Source organism: Pygocentrus nattereri, chromosome 3 (assembly GCF_015220715.1).
Source record: "Pygocentrus nattereri isolate fPygNat1 chromosome 3, fPygNat1.pri, whole genome shotgun sequence".
Lineage (NCBI taxonomy): Eukaryota > Metazoa > Chordata > Actinopteri > Characiformes > Serrasalmidae > Pygocentrus > Pygocentrus nattereri.
Window position 1 is genome coordinate 41,593,933 of NC_051213.1, and position 27,188 is coordinate 41,621,120.

Here is a 27,188-nt window from a genome sequence, read left to right on the forward strand (position 1 = left end):
AGAACTGGAAAAGTACTGATTTACAAGAATAAAGCCTGAAAGCGGAGGAGAGGTTAGGAGAACAGAAGACAAGGGAACTGGCCAACTTTCACAAGAAGTTACACAGTAGCATAGGCATGACAATCAAAACTTTTCCCTTAAAGCGATAGCTCAAAAAAGCTTTCCCCTATAGCCTAAATGCAGTTGATCAGCCAATACATGTTTGGTGTCTACAAGGCTAATGTATCTAGCAACTGAATGGAAGCTTAAACCCCACCAATTCATTTTAACGGCATGCATAAATGATCACAAACTTACGTTAAATGGTGTAGAGTAGTTAATTTATCTCTAACACACTTGCTTACATATTTTCTGACATACATATCTATAAAATATTCTGTAGTATATGTCGTATACATAACATTATCTATAAAAATGCACAAAAAAACTATATTGTATAACTAAAAACATTAGTAGCAACCAACTAGCCTGAATTGTATTTGTACTTTAGTGCATTTCAGTAGATAAGAGCATGTTAGACACCATATAAGCAAGTCTATGAGTTCTTTTCTTCATGAGCTACAGACATCAAACATGATTTAGTGGATTCGGTAGCCAAAACGGGATAAATCTGTTTTTTTGTCAGACGACTACTGAGTAGGGTATCTTTTTAGCTGCAACACAGACCTAAAGCGGTAAAATCCCAACAACAGCAATAGGGCTCTGGATATGATTAAAATTACTATGTTCAGACAATGATGAGGAACAGATGGACAGTAAATGCCCCAAGATGAACTGTGGGAACTTTTTCCTCATTCATTATCAACATTTCCTCGTTCTTCTGAGAAATTCTTCATCTAATTTCGTTTCTTCTCACTTTTGTTAAACTCTTAAGTGCTCTAGAGTGCTGTTCTTGAGCCTTGCCCATCATTAAATAACTCTTGCAGGAGTTTGTGTTGGTGTGTTTGTTTTGGTGGTCCTTACCTTTCCGACGGTGGGCTGCTGCTGGTTTTGCTCGTGCAGGGTCAGTCTAAGTCTGCGGCAACTTTCCTGAAGGACGACAAGAAAGTAAAACTTCAAGGAGGGCAAGGGGAACCCCAAAGAAAAGAACCGTTAGAAATGAAGGAGGGAGCTATATGGAGGAAAATGTGGGGAGGAGAAACTGAGTAATAGCCCCATGAGTGTGTCTGTATGGGGGAAGAGCGAGAGAGAGAGAGAGAGAGACACAGAGTGGGAGAGAGAGTCTGAATGGAAGCCAATGGGCTATAAAAGGCTGACCAGAACGTCAGAGCTTACTCAATGCAAAAGAGAAATGAAACAGTCTCTAAGATACAGAACATTCTGTTTAAATTCTGTTTCCACCCTCCAGCTTCTGGAAAATACCAGAGCATCCCCCGAGCCCACCAGAGGGGCTGGTTTCAATGTACATTTGAATTGTGGCAGAGACTCCGAACAGGGCAATACACTCCAGAGCGACGTGGAACATCGCCATGACAACAGCATAAATAAACAGCCTTCCACAGGACGAGAGACGGCGCAAGACGACAGAGGAACGCACAGTGAAGGAAATGGCCATTACTGTGGCTAATTTAAACCTGTCTGGTGCAGATTTGACCCAGTTCAGCAGCTGGAATTTTGCTGAAACATCAAAAGATTTACAAAATCTAAAGCACCATTCGAAAAGTGCATTGTTACATTAATGTTAATGAATGTTTTTTTCTTCTCTTAAAAAGTTGCCTGTTCAGAGATATTCGGTTTTCTTGATAACCACTATATATACAGTACTGTGCATAAGTCAGAGACCACCCTTCATTTATTTAACTTCCAGTCAAAATGGCCATTGAGTTCCATTGTAAATTATTCATTTTTCAGCATCAGAAAAAAGTTGGAAACATATTTAACAGAAAAGTACAAAAGAGCCTCAATGAGCTTCTACTCTTCATCAGATCTGCTGCTTTTTTTCTCTCAAAGAAATCTGGAGGCATAGGTTCAAACACCTCCAAAGTTCAGTCTTTTTCAAACACCTCCAAAGTTCAGAATTTGCTGCTTCTTACAATCCAAATAATCCCAAACACATTGAGTGACGCTGAGGTCTGGACTCTGGGGTGGTCAGTCCATTGTTTTTGAACACATCAGCGGCTTCTTTGTTTGACTTTTTCTTCTTTATCTTGACACATTCTTTATATCTCCTCAGAAATATCTTCTGAAGAACATTTTATATATACACGTCCTCAAACTGTACTGCAAATGATTCTACTCCAAACTGGATAGTGTCCATATGAGTAATTGCTGAGTGCTCTACAGAAGCCCAAAATAGTCTGAGTGCAGGGAGGAATGGGAGGTTCCAGCAAAATGCTGTACAAGACATAAAAAAAAAAAAAAATCCTCACACGCACTCACACAGAGCGATATTTACTCAGCGTCCTCAGCGGGAACAGGCAGGGAGCTGGTTATGTAACAGACATGACATTAACTTTTAACCATGTAAACATCTGCAGACTTTACCAGTGAATTCCGCTCCACTGAATAAAGCCTCTGTGTTCACTAATGTTAATATGTAAATAGACGAAAGAGAGGTGGAAAGAAAGGAAGAGTGAAGATAAGAGACATTCCGCAAATACTTTCCCCCTTGACTTCCACCACCGAGTGACCCTGCAGTCCAGTACATAAGCAAAACAACTGGGCACACAATACCCCAGTGTCTATGAATGCTGAAAATGTGCGTGTGACTGATTAACCCACTCTGACCATGCTGACCACTGGAAAGCCCCTTCGTTACATAACATACACAAGCTTGCACTGATAGAAGGACAATAATTCCTATGTTAATTAAGATTACCCCAGTGACAGTAAATAGTCTTTATTGGAAAAACTATGCTAGTAATTGATTTAAGTTACTTTATGTTAAGATTCACCTCACAGAAAGAAGATCCATGCTTAGTTTAGTGGCTAAAACTAGCCAGTTAGCATATCGGTGCTGTCAGAAATCTCCAAAATAGTAACTTTACAGGAGAAGGAAAAAACATACTTTATTTTCAATGTAAGTTAATGGAACCAGAATTTTTCCCATGTCATTTTGGGTATTTTCTCTTAGGCCATTCATCATAAAATTTACAAACAATGTAAAGAGTAACAGATACTTTCAAATTATGCAAAACCTGAAAAATGCCGAAAATGGAGATACAAGGTTTTCTTCTGACAACAACGATATCTTGAACATGTAATCATACTTCAGGTTTAATAAAGAGCTGTTACTTTTATTGACATTTGAAAGCAGCTATTAGGCTAAGATAGTAAACCAGCCAATTGCTTCTTGGGGTTGGGCATCAACACAACACAAATTTGAAAATCACTGGAAAATCTAACAAAAAATTCATAAACAGTCTGTAGCAACTGTCTCAATAATGCAAAGCATGATCGCTGCTGTCGGATCAAAACCTTGTATTTCCATTTTTGTCATCATTTGAAAATGTCTGTAGTCCTTTATGTTGTGTGTTAATTTCATGAGAAATGGATCAAAAGAAAACGTCCAAAATTGAAATGACGTAGGAAAAAAAGCCTGGCTCCATTGATTTCCATTAAAAGCAAAGTAGGTTTTTTCCTTTTCTTGTCAATTTTGGTTTTGTTCCGACACCAGCGATATGCTCGCTTACCGGGCCACATAATAATGTCATCAATGCAAGAAAGTAGACTACATTAACTTGTCATCTCTGTTACATTAGACTGCATAAAGTACTGTTTACATAAAACAGCACTGTGTTTTATGTTTTCATAGGTCACTAACTGAGGAATAAAAGATTATCGGTGACCAAAGGTCAGATTTCTCCACAACAAAGGCCGCATTTCTCTGCGGCTTTATAAGCTTTGAGACCTGATACTTTTTTGGGTTTTGGAAGCTACTTTTACTCATTACTTTAAAGCAGCAAATGACTTGAATACAGTGCTAGGCTTGTCTATCTACCTCTGCTTAATAGATTAAGATTAACAATGACATAAATGCTGGGTTAACACAAACTTGAGAAAATAAACAGATACACCAACCACTGCATCTATAAAGACAACACACTCTGCACTGCCATTTTCTGCCTCAGTATGCAGGATTAAAGTGGCTTGGCTATAATGCAGTGCTGCAGTGAACACACATTTACCAGGTTACTTAATGACACAAAATCCCTGCCCACAGACAAAACATTACGCTTACTCCTATCCACCGAGACAAAACAACAGCAAAGCTAGCACTGAGACATAACACAACCATGCATTCTTGGTGAATAGCTGTAGCAATATGTCACTAGTAAGCCAATAGATGGACAGATATGTAACTATTCAAACAGAAATGTTTTATTCTGGCTGGCAAAAGGCATGGAATGGTCGATTTACCAGAGCAAATGGATTAATCTTCAGGTGTTCAGCGCGGTTCTCTGTCCTGTTAGGTAATCACCGCTCAAACTGAACTTCGGAGCTAGTCATAGCCTGCATGTGTTTCCATACAAGGCAAAGCAGCATTTAAAACAGCGCCCTGCCAAGTTGAACACCACACCTCAACCCAGGACAGCAACAAAGGAATTACTGGCCATATCACTGGCACACACTCACAATGTCCCGGTAGAAACAGTAGAGGATTATGACATCTATTCACAGGGTATCAGTGAGGATTCCGCTTAGAGCAGAACTACATTCACAGCTATTGAGCATCATATAAGCCCCTCACAGCTGTATAAAACCCTGTTGATGGCCATGCCCTCAGAATAGTCTGTGATTTGACTTTAATCTCAAACAGACTTGCCTCTTGTGGTGTATGACATACTGATACATAAATATGCAGTGTGCATACTGCAGGGGTGCGTAATTTTTTGCATTTTGGCGGCATAGTAGTGGGCCATGTGTCGAAAAGACAAACCAATATATTAATAAAAAAACGTAGGCATCAAATTAACCTTAAAAAAATATATAAAATTATACTAAAAAACAAAAATGTTGTGTATCATACAGAAATATGGTGGGTGAGAGACTGCTCCTTGGGCAAGACACCCAATGCTAAAATGGCCTACTTTTGTAAGGAAAGTGTAAATTGGACAGTGAGGTAGGTGTTCTGAATAAAGTGGCCAATGAGTGGGGGATATAAGGTAGGTGTGTTTTATAAAGTGGCCAGCACACATCAACTCTAGCCCAACAAGAGTTCTGCTATAAGCAGGATGAAGAAGACAGGGAAGTTGGGAAGAGACAGACACGAATAAACCAGGAAGGGAAAAAAGGTCACATGACCCCACCTGTAATATCTGTTTTCCATAGAGAATCAAATCAGCTATGATGAAAGATGAATATTTAAAGCTTGACACACGTATCTTCTTTCTCTCTCGCTCTCACTGTGCACCTCCTGCGCCTTTTTCTCACACGCCCTCTTCCTTCCTCTGTCCTCTCAGGTTACAAAGCAGGACTCGTAAACACATCTTGTGTGACAGGTTGGACTCCCATTATCACAAAGTAATGGGCCATGACATTTTTGATGTCTGAATTTTAGGCATCTCTAGGCTAATGCAGTTAAGAAATAATGGTCACCACTAAGCATGTCTAATTCATCACAAATAAGGTTATAAGTGATACTTTTTTAATCCCACAACCGGGAAATTCCACCTCTGCATTTAACCCATCCGTGAAGTGAAACACCACATACACACTAGTGAATACACACACTAGGGGGCAGTGAGCAAACTTGCCCGGAGCGGTGGGCAGCCCTATCCACGGCGCCCGGGGAGCAATTGGGGGTTAGGTATCTTGCTCAAGGACACCTGTCATGGATTGTCGGTGCTGGGGATCGAACCGGCAACCTTCCGGTTACAGGGCCAGTTCCCTAACCGCCCACGACTGCCCCGTCCCCTTAGTTTGTTTATGTTTATAGGTGACAGTATCTCTTACAGTCTTTTTAAGATTATTTAAAGCTTCACTCTGTAAGTTTTAGGAATTTGGAAACCTCCCTGATTGAACTGTGTAGTTGCACACAACAAGCACAAGAGCGTTTTCAAAAAATCAGCTGTGCTTTGGACCCGAGCTCTCTTGGTCTTCCAAATATGGATGGCATCAGTGCAGACCCAATTGACAATTTTCCGACAACAGGGCTAATATTTCTTCTGGGATTACTCAATAACATTGTACCCTGTCTTGGCTGATTGACTACATTTAGTGTAAGCCCTATAAAAGAGGGAAAAAATCTGCGTTTGGCCATCCATCACTTCAAACTAAATGAATATGATACGTGAATTTAAAAGGAAAGGAGCCTGAGGAGACAAGAGAACAAGCAGGAGAACAAACGAGAGCTGAGAATGGAATGTGTTCCTAAATACAGAGCCTTTAATTGGACGCTTGGACTACAGGCTCAGTTAAACGCACCCGAGATTCTTTCTCTGTGGCACGTAAAGGTCAGGTGAGAGCGCTACAGGTAACCTGAGATCATCATGCACACACACAATGTTCTCTGATGTTTTCACAGTGCCTTCACCTGCAAGTATAGGTGTGTCACAACCATCAGGCCCCACAGCCATCAACCTCAAAGAGAAAAACTATTAACGTGGCTTAAAAAGCTACTCCCTCTGCCAAAGCCTGTTTTGAGCAAATATGCAGGAAATATGAAATATTAGCTTGACATTGACGTTAACACTAATCAATTTAACAATGGTGTTTTTAAGCATTAGAAAATTCCGGTGTTTAAAACTGATATTTACCATCTGGCGAGGAACAAACAAGCCGACATTGCTCACGTGGCATGCATGATGCTGTCATATTTGCCTATTGCAAATGTATACACTGGAATTTGCACTGACGCAGCAGGTTGAACAAAGATGGTAAGTGTGTTTTAAACGCCAACCATCCATCTTACATAACAAAACAAGTCATCCCAGTAGCCGTGAGATCGATGCCAGAAACCTGCTGCGCTAAACAGAACAAGCTTTCTCTGTTTCTATGTTTGATGAACTGAGACTCTTGTTAAGTGGTCTTCAAGAATGTCCACACATGCATTTATGATTTGTGTGGCATATGCTGGTCCTGCCAGCAAAGCTGGGTGAAAATATATGTATTAAGTTCCTTTTTAATTATATTTTACTAACTTAACAAATATTCAATTAATATTGCAAATATTGGTAAATATTTCTTTAACTCCTTCAATAGCCAGGGCCCACCGGCAGGCCCAAAGTTTTATCACATACTTCTATAACCCAAGAATAGCTCAGCCAGTTTGCACTGAAGACCCTACAGGTACAGAATAACAAGCCTTAGTATGTAATAAGCCTGTGAGTTTAAGGTGCTACAGGGTTATTTGCAAACGAGACATTGCTTCATGATCCTTTTGAGAAAGTTTTGGCCTAAAACATTTCAGAGAACTGCATTCAGGAGGCTGTGATACAAGACTTATCTCTGTTTTAACATCAATATTACATATAAAAGCTCAGACAACAAGTGTAGTTTCAGGGATCACTTTGGATAGTTAATAAAATAGTTTAATTTGCTTAGACGTCATGACCCCTGGCTCCTATCACCACCACTATAAAGAAATCTTCACATCGATACACAAATAAACACATTCTTTTTGAACTTTTACTGGTTTTAAGTGTAGAATGGACAGAATGTTCCTTTTTATGTGGATAAGAAGATGACCTTAAAAGTATCAGTATTGCTATTACTCCATTGGTATCAGAATGAAACTAAAGTCAGGGGTACTTCCCATCATTAGTGAGGACTACCAGACAAATGGCTACTAGAGTTATTTTTCTTCTCTACACACAATGTGAACAGTCTTTCTAAAAGGGTCTCAGTGTGTGGGCTGAAGAAATGTTTCAAGCACGACCTCAGGAGACAGCGTATGAGATTATTCTTTCACTCCGTCAGGATGCTATGATCTACCAGTCTGGCTCAGGTCAGCAATCTTTCAGCTCCCATGACTTTCAGACTGACTAAGCAACCAACTGCAAGTAAGAAAGAGCCTTCAGACAGATTTTACTGCTGATAGCAAAGCAAACAAACCCCAGGCTAGACTGAATCTAGTCACTGGTGCTGAAGGTACCTGTATGTTACTGGGGTAAATTTCACTGAGCATGACTTATTTTATAGTACAGACATTAGCCTGTGTGTGTTTAGAACAGTTGTTTATTATGTTTACCATTATGATTCACCTGGAAAATAGTAGATCCATCTGGTCTAGCCATAACAGCATTTACTGGCTTATCCAGGATAAGGGGTGAATAGCAGGATGTGTGGGTTGGAATGTGTGTTTTAAATTGGTTTCATCCTCATTGGCCTATGCTTGTCTTCCCTATGACTTTACTCCAGGCAGCTTGTGGTAAACACGTAGGGGCATGTAATCTCACAATATCCAGGAACCTCTCAAAGTAGAGAGTACAACAGTTTCTGACATCCAACCTACTGATACATCAACAAAGTCCTATGCTAATAGTTTAGCCATTCCCAATAACAATGTGTATACAACAGTCATATTGATGTTAATGGGGAATTCCACCAATTTATCTACATAATCCAATGGCTGATATGCAAACAGTCATTCAGAGCAGTTTGATGTGAAACAGCTTATTGCAGAATAACTGAGTCTTTACAGTAGTAGTGAATGGAACCAGGGGTCACAATATCTGCATTTATGGCCATTCTATTTACTATTTTATTTATTATTTACTATGCAAAATGGACAGTGAACCTACACAGGACACCTATGTAATGTAGTTGCGCATGTACCACTCCAAAGAATTTCACATTCCGTCCAGGACTGTGCAATAAAAATAAAGTCACAACTTTATCTTTACTTACTTGACTATAAACACAATGTTAAAAACAAGTTGACAGCTAAAACTACCAAGTAAAAACACTAACAAGACCTTCTCACATAGAACCTGTGGCCTACTTTGCATGAGAACCATGCAAAGTACACGGCTCAGTCATTCCCTCTGTGAAAGTGTTTGTTAACGGCCATAAACGTTATCTCCGATAGCTCTCGACCAGCCCTTATAAAGCCACAGTATGGCATAGAGAGGTGCAATAAAAATGATGAAAGTGCACAGTTGCCTAGCAACAACACATTGTGGGCACGGAGCGAAGGACAGGTTAATTATTATCCACAAACACACGCTCTCTCTACCTCCTAACCTGACCAAGCCAGACCATTCGGGTCAAGAGTTAATGGTTATACGCAGCCACATGAGTGACTGAGTCGAGAGTTCTTTGGCCTGACCCGCAGACTTCAGTCGAGTTTTGAGAAGGGCAGGAAGCCCAGAGTGACAGCTGTGATCTGATTTAATACTGTAATGAGCAAACTGCCATTAGGGCCTCTCACAGGTCATTAAAGATGCAGCAGACATCAGGGAATGTGGCACTAAACCTGATTAAGCATCTGCCCAGCAATCAGAGGAGATGAGTGAGTTTAGACCAACACCTCTAAACTCAGCATACTCTGACTAGAGGTGGTGTGATAACACTTGCTTTTCTGACATTATTGAAAGCCTGAGTATCTGACGATTCCGATACCTAGTAGCGGGCAGCATACTGGTTCATGGAGTATACCAGTTGGTATTCTTATGGTATGAGCTTTATTGTAACCATTTAAACCAGTATGCCATAAATAAGTGCAGATAATACAGTGCAAAATGTGCTATGTTTCCCCATTCAGCTGAACGGCCGAATACTTCAGACAAGTTTCAAGTGAAAATAAAGACACTGTTAGCCTACAAATCATCTTAAGCACCTAAAAAGTTTTTCATTAAAATATAGGTATAAAATGTTATATTTGGACTATGACTTTAAGCCAAATTGGGAAAAAAAAGCAATACTCTTAACATGTATTGGGATCATTTTACACAGGCTAATTACTCAAAGTATTTAATAATAGCATTTTGCTGCTGTCGGGACAAAACCTTGCATCACCAGTTTTGTCGTTTTTCAGTTTTTGACCATTTTAAAATACCTAGTGCCCTGTACATTATGTGTACATGTGATGATGAATGCCTCAAAAGAAATAGCCCAAAATTGAGAAAAAAAAGCCTGGTCCCATTGACTTACATTAAAAGTAAATAAGTAAATTTTGTTATTGTTCAAAAGTTTGGAATCAGCCATATAAAATAAAATCTGGTGGCAGCTAAAAGAGAAAGCAGAAAATATATCGCTGCAGTTGGAAGAAAACCTTGTATCTCCATTTTTGTCATTTTTCAGGTTTTGACATAATGTCAAAGGAGCTGTTGCGCTTTATATTGTGTGTAAATTTCATCATGAATGGAGCAAAAGAAACAGCCCAAAATGACTTGGAAAGACGTCTGGTTCCATTGCCTTGCATTAAAACTACGGTAGGTTTTTTCTTTCTCCTGTAAAGTTCCAATTTGGGAGATACGAGGTTTTCTTCCGACAACAATGATATGCAATATAATAATAAGTTTGCATTGGGAAGCTGTAAATAAATGTCAGAAAATGGTAGATGTGTCCTGAAAGATGAACAGAGTCATAGAAGATTATAAAAGGACTAAAATGGCTGTAAAACATCATGAATGCTTTCTATCAAGAATTCATCGTATTTCTAAACTGGAGATCAAATCTAAACAGACATGATACGGTTTATCATTTCATTTTATTTTTATTAGTAACAGGATTTTTATCTTTACAGGATCTATCTTTTAACATAAAGCAGGTGATTGTGATTTCTATGCATATTGTAACAAAACACAGAACAGATGAAAAGTCTTGACTGAGCTTAAATGGCCTTCTGGCTACGTTTAGACTCACAGACTGACAGAAACCCATCAGCGAACATTATAACATTATTTTCTTGAAGCTGCACTGGGTCATTTATACTGAATTACTGAATGGATTTGAGAAAAGATATTCCGCAGATATTTTCCCCTTCAGGGTCAATTTCATAGCCTTATTTCTGGGCAGTCTGTCCACAGAAATGGTCACATACTGACCCTTAAACTCATTAAATCCTCTAAGTAGCTAAGAAGCTGGCAAAAGCAAAAGCCAAAGCCAAAGCAAACTCACCGCTCTGTCCTCCGACCTGATGTCGTCAAACGTGCACAAACTCCGCGTCCCGTTCATTTTCTCTCAATTTTCTGTAGGCGAGTCCTATAAACTCTTTTCTTTAAATAAATAAATAAACAAATAAAACGATAAACAGATAAAAACCGCCGCTGTGTCTTTCCTCCGCGCTCCTCCGTTTAGCTCTGCTAGCTGCCTGTTGCTGTAATCTCGTTTGACTGAGGACGGTTACGAGCTCCGCTCACTTTTGTTTTCGCGCCCGTATTCTGACAAGTCCCGTCCCCTCTGCGCTGTGATTGGCTAGAGCTATCCCGACTGTTGCGCTAGGATTGGCCAGAAGTTTATAATTACGGGAAAAAAGGTCCGCCCTACGGGTTATATGTGAACTACTAGTACAGGGGGCGGGGCTTTGTCGTAATGAGAGTGGATTGCAGGATAACCAACCCTTCTGGCGAAAGATTCCACCGCATTCCAGCGCCGTGAGTTCAATAGTGTTTCGGGCGGTCAGAGAAGTCTAGCTGAGGTGATATGAATGAACAGAAGCTATGATTTTTGATTTTTTTTTTGCAAAAACAGTCTAAATCCGCCCTAAGCTTCTTTTTGACACAGCCAGCGACCTCCTCAATGATTGTTTTCGCTGTAGCCTATAAAACAGTCGCACTTGGCTACCAGGTGGCTTTGAGAAACCGTTGTGTTTTGGATAGGAAGGTTTTTTTTAAAGAGTCAAAAACTTGAAGCAAAGCTAGATTTAAACTGCACATCTCTAAGACCACTTATAAGAAAACTACGGAGCCCCTAAGGTGACATTGTGCTTATTTCTGAATAATAACAAATTAATCTATTGAAGCATCAAATTAATTTATATAGAGTATGAGTTACTATGTTAAGGCCACAAATTACTATATCAAGTGCATGAGTTATTACATTATTGAGGCAACATTTGATTAATATGGTGCCTCAAATTACTCAAATAAATACATGAATTATTATAGTAAGAACACAGCTTACTATACTGAGGCCACACATTTCTATACTAAGTATATGAATTACTATAGCAAGGCCACAAATTACTATACTGAGATCACAATTAATTATATTGAGGCCACAAATTTCCATATTAAATACATGAATTTCTATAGTGAGGCCCCAATGAGGCCACACATTTCTATACTAAGTATATGAGTTACTATAGTGAGGCCACAAATTACTATATTAAATACACAATGTAACTACTATAGTGCATTAATTTCTATAAAAAGTCTACAAATTATTATATCATATACATGAATTAATATTATGAGGCCACAAATAACTATACTGAGACCACAATTTATTATACTGCAGCCACAAATTTCTATACTAAGTATATGAGTTACTGTAGTGAGGCCACAAATTACAATATTGAGGCTGTAAGATACTATACCGAGGCTACACTTTATTATATTGAGGCCACAAATTACTGTGTTGAGGCCAAATTTGACTCTTTTGATGTCACAGATTACTATATTGATGCCATGAGTTATGAAAAACTTAACTTGTGGCTTCAATATAGTTATTTGTGGCCAGCCCCATTATTTAAAAATCATCACAACATCTTAAGGGCTCTGTAGGAAATCATCCCACCACATACTTTGCCTACTGGACAGTAAAATAAACCCTGCTTAAACTGGACACTGCACATAAACCGACCCATTAACCCCACACAGTGACCCTGTGGCTTCATGAGATAAAGAACTATTATAAACTCAGGGTGTGTAAGTTATTACATTGTGCTGCACCTCAGATATGTGTGCTGGTTGCTTAACACGTTTGAACCTCTTCTTCTCGATACTCTAGGACACACCAAGCCATATTTCAGGGATGTCATGGATAATACGCCTGTTCCTATAGAACAGTCTCTCTCAGTGATGTAATGACGCCCAGAAGCTCTTATTAGACACTGAAGGAACTCAGTGGTCACACTGTGATGAGTAGCGCATTGTGATAAGTGCTATTTATCGGCCTGTTGAGGATTCACATGCGCATGACTGTCTGTCAGTTTGGAATGCGACTAATCGCACCTGATAAAGTTTAAGGTTGTATGAAGAGTAATATGTGTTGTGTTGAAGAATGGCGTTGAACAGTTATACACAGTAGTGTGCAATAGTTAGAGACCTTAGTTAATGGCCGGTTTGTCTGGAAATGAAACAAAGTGATGGAGCTTAATCTAATCTAATCTAATCTCAAAACATTTATTAAATGCCTATGTCTATATTAAGTTGTAGAAGAAAAAAAATATAAATATACGAATCACATCGTGTTTATTTTTTTTAATAATAGGGCTGGCCATGAATGACTAAATTGAGGCCACAAGTTCAGTTTCTCATAACTTGTGACATCATAGTAATATATTATAGTAATCCATATAGTAATCAGTGACCTCAAACATAGTCAAATTTGGCTCAATATAGTAAATTGTGACTTCAGTGAAATATACTGTGGACTCAATATAGTAAGTTTTGGCCTTAATATAGTAATTTATAGCCTGACTATAGTAATTTGTGTACTTAATATAGTAAATTGTGGTTGGTTAGTGTTGTGGTTAACACCTCTGCCTTCTACACTGTAGACTGGGGTTCAATCCCCCACCTGGGCAAGCACCCTAGACTATACCAATAAGAGTCCTTGGGCAAGACTCCTAACACCGCCTTCGCCTACCTGTGTAAAATGATCAAATTGTAAGTCGCTCTGGATAAGAGCGTCAGCCAAATGCCTTAAAAGTAAAGTAAATTGCGGCCTCAATATAATTAATTGTGGTCTCAGTATAGTAATGTTTGGCTTCACTATACCAATTCATGTACTCAATATAGTAATTTGTGGTCTCACTATAGTAATTCATATGCTTAGTATAGAAATTTGTGGCCCCAATATAGAAATTCACGTATTTAATGTAGTAATGTGTGGCCTTAATATAGAAATGAATGTATTTAATGTAGTAATGTGTGGCCTCAATATATAAATTCATGGATTAAATAATTTGCGGCCTCAATATGGTAAGTTGTGGCCTCAGTATGGTAAGTTGTGGCCTCACTATACCAATTCATGTACTTAATATAGTAAATTGTGTCCGCAGTATAGTAATTTGTGGCCTCACGAATTAATAAAATATATAACAAACATAATATATAACTGGGTGTGCACACATTATATATAGACACACAACAGCACTCTAAACACTATATTCTGTGTAATACAAATAAGGCTAACCTGGTACAACAAGCTCATTAAGACAAAGGATGAAAACAAAACAACTTTTCTGCATTCACTGCCACACCTCCACACACCTTTTCAACATTATCAGACATGAAACTGATCTGCTCTCACCCATCATTCAAAACCATTTGCAAGAAACATGCAATGGTATTTGCATATTAGCACCTCACACATTCAGCGCATATATTTAGCACACATATATTTCCAAATAACCGTCTAAAAAGGCCACACACTCTTTTCGACACCACAAACACATACCTGACCTGATCAAGCCCATTCTCTGGAAAACCAACACTGTTTGACGGAGGTGGGTGGTTATTACTGCCATGTACTCAGGCAGGACTGTACATATGATAATACCTGTCCTTTGCTGTTTTATACTAAAAAGAGAAGAACTATGAGTACAACGTTCGTTAACAGATGCATGAAATTAAGCAGAGAACCATGCATTCTCCATAGACAAACACTAGCAGTAGAATGGGTCATACTGAAGAGACTTTAAATGCTGTCACGTTATGAAATACTGATCTGAGAGCAACAACAGCTCAGCCGCAGACTACGCAAACTCAGCTGTGCCATGTAGCAAATGTAATTATCACCTTATTTTCTATGGCATCACTCACTATAGAGGTCCAAACTGCCTCTGAAAGCCACATCAGCACAAGAACTGTGTGTTGGGAGCGATACAGGTTTTCATGTACAAATAGCTCCACACAAGTCTTGGATCACTACGAACAATGCCAAGTGTAGATTGGAGGGGTGTAAAGCACACTACAGGGGAACAGTCGAAACTTCTCTGGAATGATGAATCATGATGAATCTTGATAACAGTAAAATCCAACCTGCTGAGATGAGTAGCGCTAACAGTAAAGTTTGGTGGAGGAGGGATAATGGTCCAAGGCTGTTTTTCAGGCTTTGGGCCCCTTAGTTCCAGTGAAGTGTGATGTTAATGCTACAGCGTACACAGACATTTTACACAATTATGTGCTTCCAACTTTGTGGCAACAGTTTGGGCCTTTCCTATCCCAGCATGACTATGTCCCTAGGTAAAAAACAAGGTCTGAAAAGACAAGCTTTGACAAGTTTGGTGTGGAGGCACTCCAGTGGCCTGCACAGAGCCTTGACCTCAACCACAGTGAACACCTTTGGAATGAACTGATACACTGATTGTGAGCCAGGCCACCTGCAAGTTAGGTCTTCCCACTCTCATGCCTGCTTCCAGCTACATGATATCAGTTACTGCATCACATCTCATAGGACAGCTCAACACACTTGGAGGAGAACACTAATAGCCAATTCTGTTACATCAGCTCTCAGACATGGAGTTTGCTAGCATCACACAGTGAACATTTCACTCCAAACCACTCTGAATGACTTAGTTTACATCTTAACCATTGAATTATGCTGGAATTCTGCTTTAACTGCAGTTCTGTATTTGTGATGTGCTATAGCTCATATGAATAATGAATAAAGATTTTGCACATATGAGCAGGCTGGCACACAAGCACACTCTCACACCCACACAGTGTTGGCAAGCACTCAAATGAAGAGCTTATCTGATTTCACGGTAAGTAAAAAATTCACAGGAAAGAACAAATATATTTGCCAAAGGGGGGAAAAAACACACCCCTAAAAAACAACATAAGTATGTTTTGAATTTCAGGCATTTTAGAAAGAAATCATAACTTAAACATAGGCAGTTTCACTGATCAAGCTTTTTCTCATTTTGTCTAGAGCATACTCCTATACTAATGTATCAACATGACAGTCTTGTAACAGTAGATATTGTTGTTCATGGATTTAAACCTTATTTTCATTATTATATGCTAGCCCAGAGGTCAGCAACCCAATTGTTAAGAAGAGTCATTTTCTCAAGTTTCAACAAAAATCTAACCACCTTGGGAGTCACAACATTTTATGTCCATTTTATTGAAGTAACATTTCATCTTGGCTGTAAATATGGCTCAGTGTGTGCTAATGTCCTAGCAAAGGCTAAAAATTCAACAATGCAAACAAATGCAAACAAAAATGCAGACTACATCTTAGCTAAAGCTGCTTTTCTTGCATCTCTGGCAGGACGTCTCTCAACGTTCAACTGTTTACGAGGCTGAAGTTGCTTCTCATTCACCAGCTTCTTGCTCGAATATTTCTGTTCCACCTTAAATTGTGCCTGAGGCTCCAGAATGTAGCTGTTACACCATTTAAGATGGAATGTAAAAAACTTTGAACAAGAAGCTGGCGAAAGAGAAGCTGACTTAAGCTTTGCGATTTTTAGCAGTTAAAAGTTTCTTGTTGCAGATTAAATGTATCAGCAAACCAGCTGGAGTGCTATAAATACAAATTCCATTAATCTCCAAATTATCAATATTCGTCTTAAATCTTTCTCTTTGCCGTTAGCTACTAGCTAGGCGAGACTGTAGACTGCATTGCTATGGTGTCCATTAGTCTGCAGGCCAACCATCAGGATTATAGGGTGAATTAGCAGTTCTACATTAACTCCAGTGTTTAAGATCATTTAGTGTTAAAACTGTGTTGGAATGATCAGCAGTGTTTTATTTTGCTGCAAATGAGGATTATTTTATTTTTACCTACAAATCTAATTCTGCTGTGGAGCTGCAACAGGGCAGTAAAAGAGACACGCCTTGCCGACCCTGTGCCAGTGATTTCCTAGGTAGTTTTCATAGTAGTGGTTAACACCTTTGCCTTCTATGCCGTAGACTGGGGTTCAATCCCCGACCAGGGCAAGCACCCTACACTATACCAATAAGAGTCCTTGGGCAAGACTCCTAACACCACCTTGGCCTACTTGTGTAAAATGATCAAATGGATAAGAGCGTCAGCAAAATGCCATAAATGTATGTATAGTCAGTAACAGTTAGTGTAACAGTGACATTGTATCACTGGCACTAACCAGTTACAGTGGCTGGTTTTCAGAGATCTGTTTCTCATTAGTTACTCTGACAGTCCTCTAACAGAAGACATCGGTTATCATTGATTAATCTAAACATTTCTGTCCAAGCTCATTTCTTTTTTTTCCATATTCACTGTTGTATATTGATTGTCAAATATTTATTCTTTATCCCTTTTGCTTGTGTTATTGTTTTGGTATCTGTTGTCAACCTGAGCTCCCCTTTTGAGTCTTGGTTGCTCTCAATGTTTCTTCCTCTTGTTCTCAGAGTCTTTCTTAACACTGTTGCCTGTTGATTGCTCATTTGGGGCTTTGACCATGATTTCTGTAAAGCTGCTTTGTGACAATGCCTGTAAAAAGCACTAAATAGATCGATTTTGAATGGATCCCTACTTGACTTTACTGATGGAATGGAAATCAGGTGTGACCATGCACGTTTAAGCACGTGTTGCAACAGTAGGTTTCCTGAGGTGTGTCATGGCATTCCTTATATATTTAATGTTCACTGCTGCTTTACGTCATGGGATATTAATTGTGCAAGCCTTAAGAAGCTCAGGGAATGGCGGACCACCGATGAAACTGCATATTATGGTTAGGGCTGGGCATATTTGGAACGAGGCTGAAAGAAAAATTGTGAGTGAAATTTAATTTACTGCATATACTTTTTCCCAGAGAGACAGTTGTGAAAATGTAGTGTTAGAAGTCTGGGCAAGTGACTCAAACAGTAAATATCCCATTGGCAAAGTGGTAGTGTTATCCAATTAGCAATTCTGTCTGCTTTAATAAAATGAGGTAAACTCAGTTTTTTTGTTACTGGGATTTATGTCTTAAAAGGACCAAAACTGGCTTTAATGCTGAAATTTTAATGTAATTTTGGTTACTTGAAACTTAAAAGTTTCAGTTGAGTTGCGCACTGTTAAGTGAAACAATTTCACGGAATGTGTTTATTAGTCAACTTGCTGATAAAGTATCATGTGATCATGCCGAATGACATTGTTTCATGATGAAAATGAACAGATGGTTGAAAAGCAATCTTCCCGATTACCTATCCTCAACTATGACGACCAACAAGTTTGTCAAAGCTATCGTTTCTGTAGCCAACAGCTGCTTAAAGGACTACTTGTAGTTTCTCAAAAGTTCCTCCCACCTTCAAGATACATCATCAGATGATAGTGTCCTGGCTCTTGAAACAGAAACTCTCACTCGCAGGGCCATTTCCAGCTAAAAGCAATTTAGGCAGTTGCATAGAGCCCCCAAGCCACCAGGGCGCCCCAATGAACATGTATCTATTTTGTTTGATTTACATTGGAAACTTAGTAGGTTGTGGTTCTCCTTTAAATAGTTATTTGTTGTTTTATTGTTTTTAATCTTTAACCACTTTCTTTTTCTGATCAATGAAGTGTTTATTTTTTTGTAATAGGTGCACCCAGGTAGGCTGTTGATTAGGGCCCTCAAATGTATAGAAATGTATCTGCTCACTCTAGAGACAACTGTAACTTCACTGTAGGAGGCAAGTACGCATATTAGGTTTAGCATTTTGGCCCAAGTGCTGCTTTGAAGTTTTGTCAAAATATCTCAAATTTCTCATTACAGGATTGTTGGAAGAATATTAGAAGGTTATTTAACCCATTTGTATTTTTTTTTTTTAATTCGATTTTCATGATATGGTTTATGACATGTTTTGCCTATTTTAAGATGCTTGAAACCTGGTAACTAACTGCCAATGCAGCAAGATTATTCTGTTAAATTACAACTTTGAAGAAGTAAAAACTTCTACAGTCTTAGAATATTCTTACAGTAACCTCACAACGAGAAAAGTACAGTGTGGAAACAGAAATCGTGCATTAAAACAAGCAAAATACATGCCATTTTTAAACGTGTCCCCTGAGCACTCTTAAATAAGAAGGTGCTTTAAGGCTTCTTTAGTACGAAAATATGGAACCACAAACACTCAAAGAAAGCTTTGCATGATTGAAAGATACTAGCAGTTCTACATACAACCTTTTTGAATAAGGGTTCTATATAGCTCTGTATAGCAATATATAGCAAAGGGATTCTAGTATTGTTACAAGCTTGACCCCGTAACAATAGAAGAATCATATATAGAACCATCTAGAGCATGCTCGCCATCAATCCTAAGAATGTATTTGACCTTGCGCAAAGAGTTCTTTGGGTGTTCGAACTTTCGTGTAAGACTGTGGAGCACATAATGAGGGCACAAACTTTTCAATCGCAAAAACAGCAGTGCCGATCAAGACCGCAGACTTTGTGATGACTATATCATCAAACCACCCGAGCTTCGTTACGATATAACCCGTTTATGTGATGCCAGGCCTGAAGTAACCAAGTGTACTGACACAAAGGACAGATTAAAGCCACAGATGTCGGACAGCTTATCATCTCGGTAAAGCAAAGAGAGAAAGAGGCCTAAATGCACACAGTAGCACAAACAGACATAACAACAGAACTACATCATAAAGCAGTGAGTGTGTGAACTCTTATCAGACTGAGTAAAGGTTCAATCACAAGTCATGAAATGAGTTCAAAGTTAAAGTGCTCCACCCAGGGAGCTGTGTATGCTAAAACTCAGAGGGATTTGAAACTAGGGCAAAGTAACCTGCAGTGAACTTTCCCTCTTTTCAAGCTATCATACACGTCTGCAACAAATATAGACCTTCAGTTAAAGGACATTTCTGCATAATTTGATGGTTAAGATGTAAACAATGTCACGAAGAGTGGTTTGGTGTGAAATGTTTAGTTCTGTTCACAGTGGCGGTGATGGGAACCAGACGTCTGAAGAGCGCAATGTCTCTGAAAGCCCATTACAGAAAGTTCTTGCGTAAAATGAATGAATGAATATATGAATATATACATTCATATGGCCAGTAGTCATGCTTATATGAACTTGTTGGACATTCCATTACAAAACCATGGGCAATAAGATGGAGTTGGACCCCACACTCTCAGAAAAAAAAAAAAGAAACGACACTGTCACTGTGGTGGTACCATTAGGGGTACATCCCAGTACCTTTAGTCATGGAACACAACCATACCATACTCCACACAATCCGTCTCGTCTCCAGGCTTTTTATTAAATAGTTCTGTTTTTAAAAAATTAGTTTATAAAAAGATACAAATATCTACGTTTCCACTGGGAAAAACTTATTTAAGGTACACAATTGGACCTTAAAACCACTGCTGTACCTTTGAGGGAATGCTGAACGAATCATGTACCTGCATAGTACCTTTATTTCTAACAGTGCATGACGGACACTCTTTTGGGAACGCTTTCCACAGGATTTTGGAGTGTCTGTGGGAATCTGTGCCCATTTGGTCCAAAGAGCATTTGAGTGCAGCTGCTCGGCCATGGAAGCTCATATCATGAAGCCCCTTATGCACAGCTCTTGTGCTGATGCTTCCAGAGGCAGTTTGAAGCTCTGTAGTGAGAAAAGATGTAAGATAAAAACAATTTATTTTGGATACTAAATAAAATGACTATACTCCCGTTATCTATGAAACAAATATAACATATATAACCACATAACAGAAATATAGATTTTTTTCATATACAAGAGGAATTTAGCATGTTCGGGCAAGAAAGGGCTGCACATATGAGCCAAAGAACACCAACATACCCTCAGTGAAGTGAATGTGGGGCTAATGCTCTGCAAACAGCACTGGGGCCTTACACATCACTGAAGGAAACATGAATAGAGCGATGTAGCCGGAGATATTCCAGAGGAATTTGATTTTATCAGCCAAGAAACAACAGCTGGGGGGAAGAGGTCAAAAAGACAATGAGCCTAATCATACAACCAAAATACCTGAATGTCTCTGAAAAAAGGAGGTTAAGGTGTTTGCCCCCCTCCCCACCCCCCGAGCCAACCTCCCGACTTATATTCAATTGAAAATTTATGGAGAACTTCTAATTTGAGAGTCCATCAAAGGGATCCCTGTAACCTTGGAGAACTGAAGACCATTTGCCAAGAGCTTTGGGCCAAAACTAAATCACAATGCAGCAAAATGCTCACCACAGACATAACTACACCACAGCTATGCAATAAAGTATTGATGTTTTTTCATGTGTGGTATCTGAATATTATCTTCCCTATTAATCTATTTAACAAGATATTTCCTTTTTCTTATCAACTCTTACTTTTTTGTTCATATTTATAAGTCAAAAGGCATTACGTGTGTAAATGCTAAGCTCATAGATACACTCTAAGTACATTATATAACAAAAATATCTTGTTTCTCTTCACGGTATGTTCTCCAAATAAAGGACAAGAAAAAAAATACGTAAGTGTAACTTTATTGGATAGAAACACAGAATTATCCCGCAAAAACACAAATTCATAGTTTTAATGGAACTTGACCATGAATCTGAATTTAGCATCTTTGCTTCAGACGCGAGAGGAACTCTGTACATACAGATATCAAGTATCTTGTTCACAAGAAAACGATGACTTGATTCCATCAGTGTTCGATTGGAAAAGCTGAAACACTATTGCTACAAAAATATATAAATAAAAAAATAAACCAACATCAATTATAAAAATCACTTTAAAATAACGGTCACAAAAGATCTAATAAGGCATTTCAGTGCTGGTCAGATTTAGGTTTGTGAATCAAACTTGTCTGGAATGCATAGATAAAGATTTTTTGCATAAAATGAAGTGCCAGAAAAACAGAAACTAAATGGTGCAGCAGGCAAATCAGTCAATGACATTTTTTTTTCTTTTCTTTATCCTTTCACTTTAGGGGACACCTACAGCCATATTATGTGTTCTCTGCTACATGAAAGGAAATGTATTTCTCGGCACATTTCTTGCAGAATTTCTACTAGTTTAACAAATTGAAGAAAAAAAAATCCCAAAAACAAAATAAATGAAATAAACCAAACGAAAATAAAATGTACCATAACTTTTGCACAGTCTACTATGTATTTATTTATTTACTTTATAATTATTGAATTTTTTCACGATGAGCGGCACGGTGGTGTGGTGGGTAGCGCTGTCGCCTCACAGCGAGGAGGGCCTGGGTTCGATTCCCTGGCCGGGCGGTCCTCGCTGTGTGGAGTTTGCATGTTCTCCCCGTGTCTGCGTGGGTTTTCTCCGGTTTCCTCCCACAGTCCAAAGACATGCCGTCAGGCCAATTGGACATGCTAAATTGCCCCTTGGCGTGAATGTGTGAGTGACTGTCTGTGTCTGTCTGTCTGCCCGCCCTGTGATGGACTGGCGACCTGTCCAGGGTGTATCCTGCCTTCTGCCCGAAGACTGCTGGGATAGGCTCCAGCACCCCCCTGCGACCCTGACGGAGAAGCGGTTTAGAAAATAGATGGATGGATGGATGGAATTTTTTCATTTGTTTTCAAAATTTCATTTTTATTTATCAATTTATTTATTTGCTTGCTTTTCTTGGAAAAATAGAACAGAATGCCATTTTGCCAGGGGTGCCCAAACTTTTGCAAATGACTGTATTTACTTCAATATTATTGTTCTTTCACTTTTCCCATGAGGACCACACCAATATTGAAGTAGTCTAGACAAATGGTCAGGACAAAAACTGTAGATGTTTCAATTTGGACAAATTTAAAATCAAATGAAGTAAAAAAAAAAAAAGTGCTAAGGCTTCACTGTAGTGTTGTTTTTGTAGTTTTGTCATGCTTACGAACAGCCAGACTGAAATACGGATGCATCCGTCCTTTATGCTTGAGAAAGAAAACAATATAAAAAAGTCTGTCAACACTATTACATACATATTGCCCTTCGTACCACTGTGAGCACAGTGCATAGAACTTCACGTCCTATTCCTAAAATAACAGTTCATTATATATAACAGAAGTTAGTCAATAAAGGCTTTTACAGAATAAACTCTAGAGGATAATAATTAGCAGTAGGATGATTATATATTAAAAGGAAGCACCCATTCAGGTGAAGATCACATGTATAACGTAGGAGCTTTGTATGTATGAAATGTACAAAAGAGCTCTAGTGCTTATGCTCAGCTTCATGTAGAGTATAATGAGTGTCAATGTGTCTCCTGGTGTTGTGCCTAACCTCCCTTTAACATGCATGCATAAAGATGCTTTAAATTTATAAAAGTCGGTCAAATTACATGTTTTGTAGATTTTCTGTGTGAAAATAAATGAACACGAGTTTAACATACCGGGAAAAGAAAAATACTGCGCCACAACTTTGACACAGGCCAGAATCTCTTCTTAAAGATTCAATAAAAATCAAATGTACGCATCTTTTTTTGCCTAACTCAGATACAGTTGATCAGCCAAGGCATGTATGGTGTCCAAACTGCGCGGCTTTAGTTTTAAACTGGAGCTACGATGCTAATGTAGCTAACCAACGCAGTCTTTTTCTTTGTCTTATGCTGCAGTCATTGCAACTGGAAGCTCCATCTTGGAACATCCTACTTCCAGCCTAAAAGCTTTCATGTAACATCAGCTGTTTGAGATAAGGGGAAAAAATGGATGTTCATATTAAACTCAAACTAGCATTTAGCTGCTGTTTGCCTGTTAAAAAGTTGAGTTAAATGGCTGTTTGGTTAGTGCTTTATTTATTTTAAAAGTGAATGTAGGTTCACTATTTACATAGCGTGAAAAATGCCGCAAAACCATGATCAAAAAGGGAGGAGCACAAAGGGACAAACCTAGCAATTATCCCAGTTTTCCTCAGTGTTTAGCGACATTATACACAAATAGTGAATCATACAGAAACGCAAACTTAAGCCTTCTTAAAATCATGGATGAGCACCTCAGAGAGTTCAGTGCTTTAAAAACTCTTTTTGAGTGGGAATTATGAGTTTGAGGGACATTTTAACATTCCTACTCGGAATTTGGAAATTTCCCAGTTGTTACTTGGTCATGAAATGGCTGCCCCCTGGTTTATGTTCCTTTTTATAGCTCACAGTAAGTCATACTGTTCCTGAACCACACTGACAAGTCTGGACCACCTTAATGAACACTTGGATGTGGACTGAAAAGTTCTGAGGCTGTATTTACTGAAAACATTTGGTTGTCTACTGACTACTGGTGTTTGTTTGCAAGGTTAGCCTCGTAGCACCAGCGCTAAACTAAGGAGACTTCATTTTAGACACTAAACATGTCTTGGCTGATTGCCTTTACCTGGAGAAAACTGTAAATTTCACCTTTCGCCAAACTATTCCCTTAAAAGAACTGATGTACGCTATTTTCTCTTACCCCAAATGTAGCGAGGCCATATTCGGTGTATAAAGTTTGTTACTTTAGTTGTGCACTGAAGCTACGGATGACGGAACTTAACAATTAGCATTGTGTAAATTGTATAACCAAATCACCACAGTTGTTTCAAATTGTGTCAAAAATTGTGCTTCGATTTTTTGCTGTTTTACATTCTCACGTCCATTTTTAAATAACACTATGTTATACCATTTCAAAAACTACATAAGCAAGACTATTGGAGATGAACAAATAGATGTAGCAGCGGTCATTCGCTGGCTGTTACAGAGTGCACTGCCTTCTCCATTTGGTATGAAATGTGGTTCATTAATTGCTGAATTACAACCCCAATTCCAATGAATTTGGGATGTTGTGTAAAACATAAATAAAAACAGAATATGATGATTTGCAAATCGCTTTCAACCTATATTCAATTGAATACACTCCAAAGACAAGATGTTTAATGTTCAAACGGATAAACTTTTTTTGCAAATATTCATTCATTTTGAATTTGATGCCTGCAACACATTCCAAAGAAGTCGGGACAGGGGCATGTTTACCACTGTGTTACATCACCTTTCCTTTTAACAACACTCAGTAAGCGTTTGGGAGCTGAGGACACTAATTGTTGAAGCTTTGTAGGTGGAATTCTTTCCCATTCTTGCTTGATGTACAACTTCAGTTGCTCAACAGTCCGGGGTCTCTGTTGTTGTATTTTGCGCTTCATAATGCGCCACACATTTTCAACGGGAGACAGGTCTGGACTGCAGGCAGGCCAGTCTAGTACCCGCACTCTTTTACTAAGAAGCCACGCTGTTGTAACACGTGCAGAATGTAGCTTGGCATCGTCTTGCTGAAATAAGTAGGACGTCCCTGAAAAAGACGTTGCTTGGATGGCAGCATATGTTGCTCCAAAACCTGTATGTACCTTTCAGCATTAATGGTGCCTTCACAGATGTGCAAGTTACCAACTAACACACCCCCACACCATCAGAGATGCTGGCTTGTGAACTTTGCGCTGATAACAATCTGGACAGTCCTTTTCCTCTTTGGCATGGAGGACACGACGTCCATGATTTCCAAAAACAATTTGAAATGTGGACTCGTCAGACCACAGGACACTTTTCCACTTTGCGTCAGTCCATCTCAGATGAGCTCGGGCCCAGAGAAGCCGGCAGCGTTTCTGGGTGTTGTTTATATACGGCTTTCGCTTTAACTTGCACTTGTAGATGGAGCGACGAACTGTGTTCACTGACAGTGGTTTTCTGAAGCGTTCCTGAGCCCATGTGGGAATATCCGTTACAGAATGATGTCGGTTTTTAATGCAGTGCCGCCTGAAGGATCGAAGGTCACAGGCATTCAATGTTGGTTTTCTGCCTTGCTGCTTACTTGCAGAGATTTCTCCAGATTCTCTGAATCTTTTGATGATATTATGGACTGTAGATGATGAAATCCCTAAATTCCTTGCAATTGCATGTTGAGAAACATTGTTCTTAAACTGTTGGGACTATTTGCTCACACAGTTGTTCAAAAGTGGTGAACCTCACCCCATCCTTGCTTGTGAACGACTGAGCCTTTCAGTCATGACCCAATCATGACACTCACCTGTTTCCAATTAACCTGTTCAGCTGTGGAATGTTCAAAACAGGTGTTTTTTGAGCATTCCTCAACTTTCCCAGTCTTTTGTTGTCCCTGTCCCAACTTCTCTGGAATGTGTTGCAGGCATCAAATTCAAAACGAGTGAATATTTGAGAAAAAAAACAAAACAATAAAAGTTTATCCATTTGAACATTAAATATCTTTGTAGTGTATTCAATTGAATATAGGTTGAAAATGATTTGCAAATCATCGTATTCTGTTTTTATTTATGTTTTACACAACATCCCAACTTCATTGGAATTGGGGTTGTAGACTGTAATTACTGCAGTATTGTGTACTTTAGCACCCCTGGTATAAACACGCCTCGTCACTTCACAAAAGTTTCAGCACTCTTAGTAAAACCAATGGAATGTGGACCCACAGTTACGTATTACCAGCTGTTTCTGGTTTACACTCTGCAATTAGTTCTTTCGGCAGCGTAGCTCTATATTATTATTATGTCTACTGGTGCCCTGCTATTGCTTGTTCAATCAGTATAATGAACTGAACAGTTGTCCAATAAGCTCAGATTTTTTTTGTAGATCATTTACTTTAAATAATTTTCTTTTATTATAAGGATTATTTTATTTACTTGGTCAAAGAACAGCATGTAAACTTCATTAATTGCTCCTATATATATATATATATATATATATATATATATATATATATATATATATATATATATATATATATACACATACATGTATTCCTAAGTATGTTCCCCTGTATGTAAACTAAACAGAGTTTATTTGTTCTATATCTTTACTATATCTTTGTCATACCTTTCAGCACAGGCCTAAGCCCCGTGCGCAGTTTGCTCTACAGCTGATACCACCTTCTCTGTGGTGGAAAAAGTGTAGGAAGCCTTGTTGAGTTGCTTGGCTCTCAAGCCCCCTTTCCAAACCAGTGTGGGAAGAATGAACTAAAAATAAACTTCCTTTTCTAAACTATATTATGCAACTAATAGAACTTTTTTATTTGAGATGTTGTAAAACCTGCAAGTTAGAAAACTTCCTGTTAGAAAACTGTAAATGTTAAAAGGCCCAGATGAATCACAACAACCCACGTTTTTAAATCTTTAGCTGTATGTCAACAGTCTTCACCATCCAAATTTCTAAGATGATCTGCCTTCTTTCTGTTTTTTGGAGTCACATACTTTATTAACTGGCTAATTAT

General features: G+C 38.7%; 1 protein-coding gene across 1 annotated transcript in view; it reads right to left on the minus strand.

The window, feature by feature from the left end:
* The window catches only part of tuft1a (tuftelin 1a), a 21,316-nt gene extending 10,100 nt beyond the window's left edge, over nt 1-11,216 (minus strand). Inside the window, exons 1-2 of the mRNA XM_017724484.2 lie at nt 11,005-11,216; nt 964-1,029 (exon numbers count right to left, since the gene is read on the minus strand). Of these exons, the coding sequence (XP_017579973.1) occupies nt 964-1,029; nt 11,005-11,061 (123 nt within the window). The 5' untranslated portion in view covers nt 11,062-11,216. The remainder of the gene's footprint in view (nt 1-963; nt 1,030-11,004) is intronic.
* Between the last annotated feature and the right edge of the window lie 15,972 nt (nt 11,217-27,188).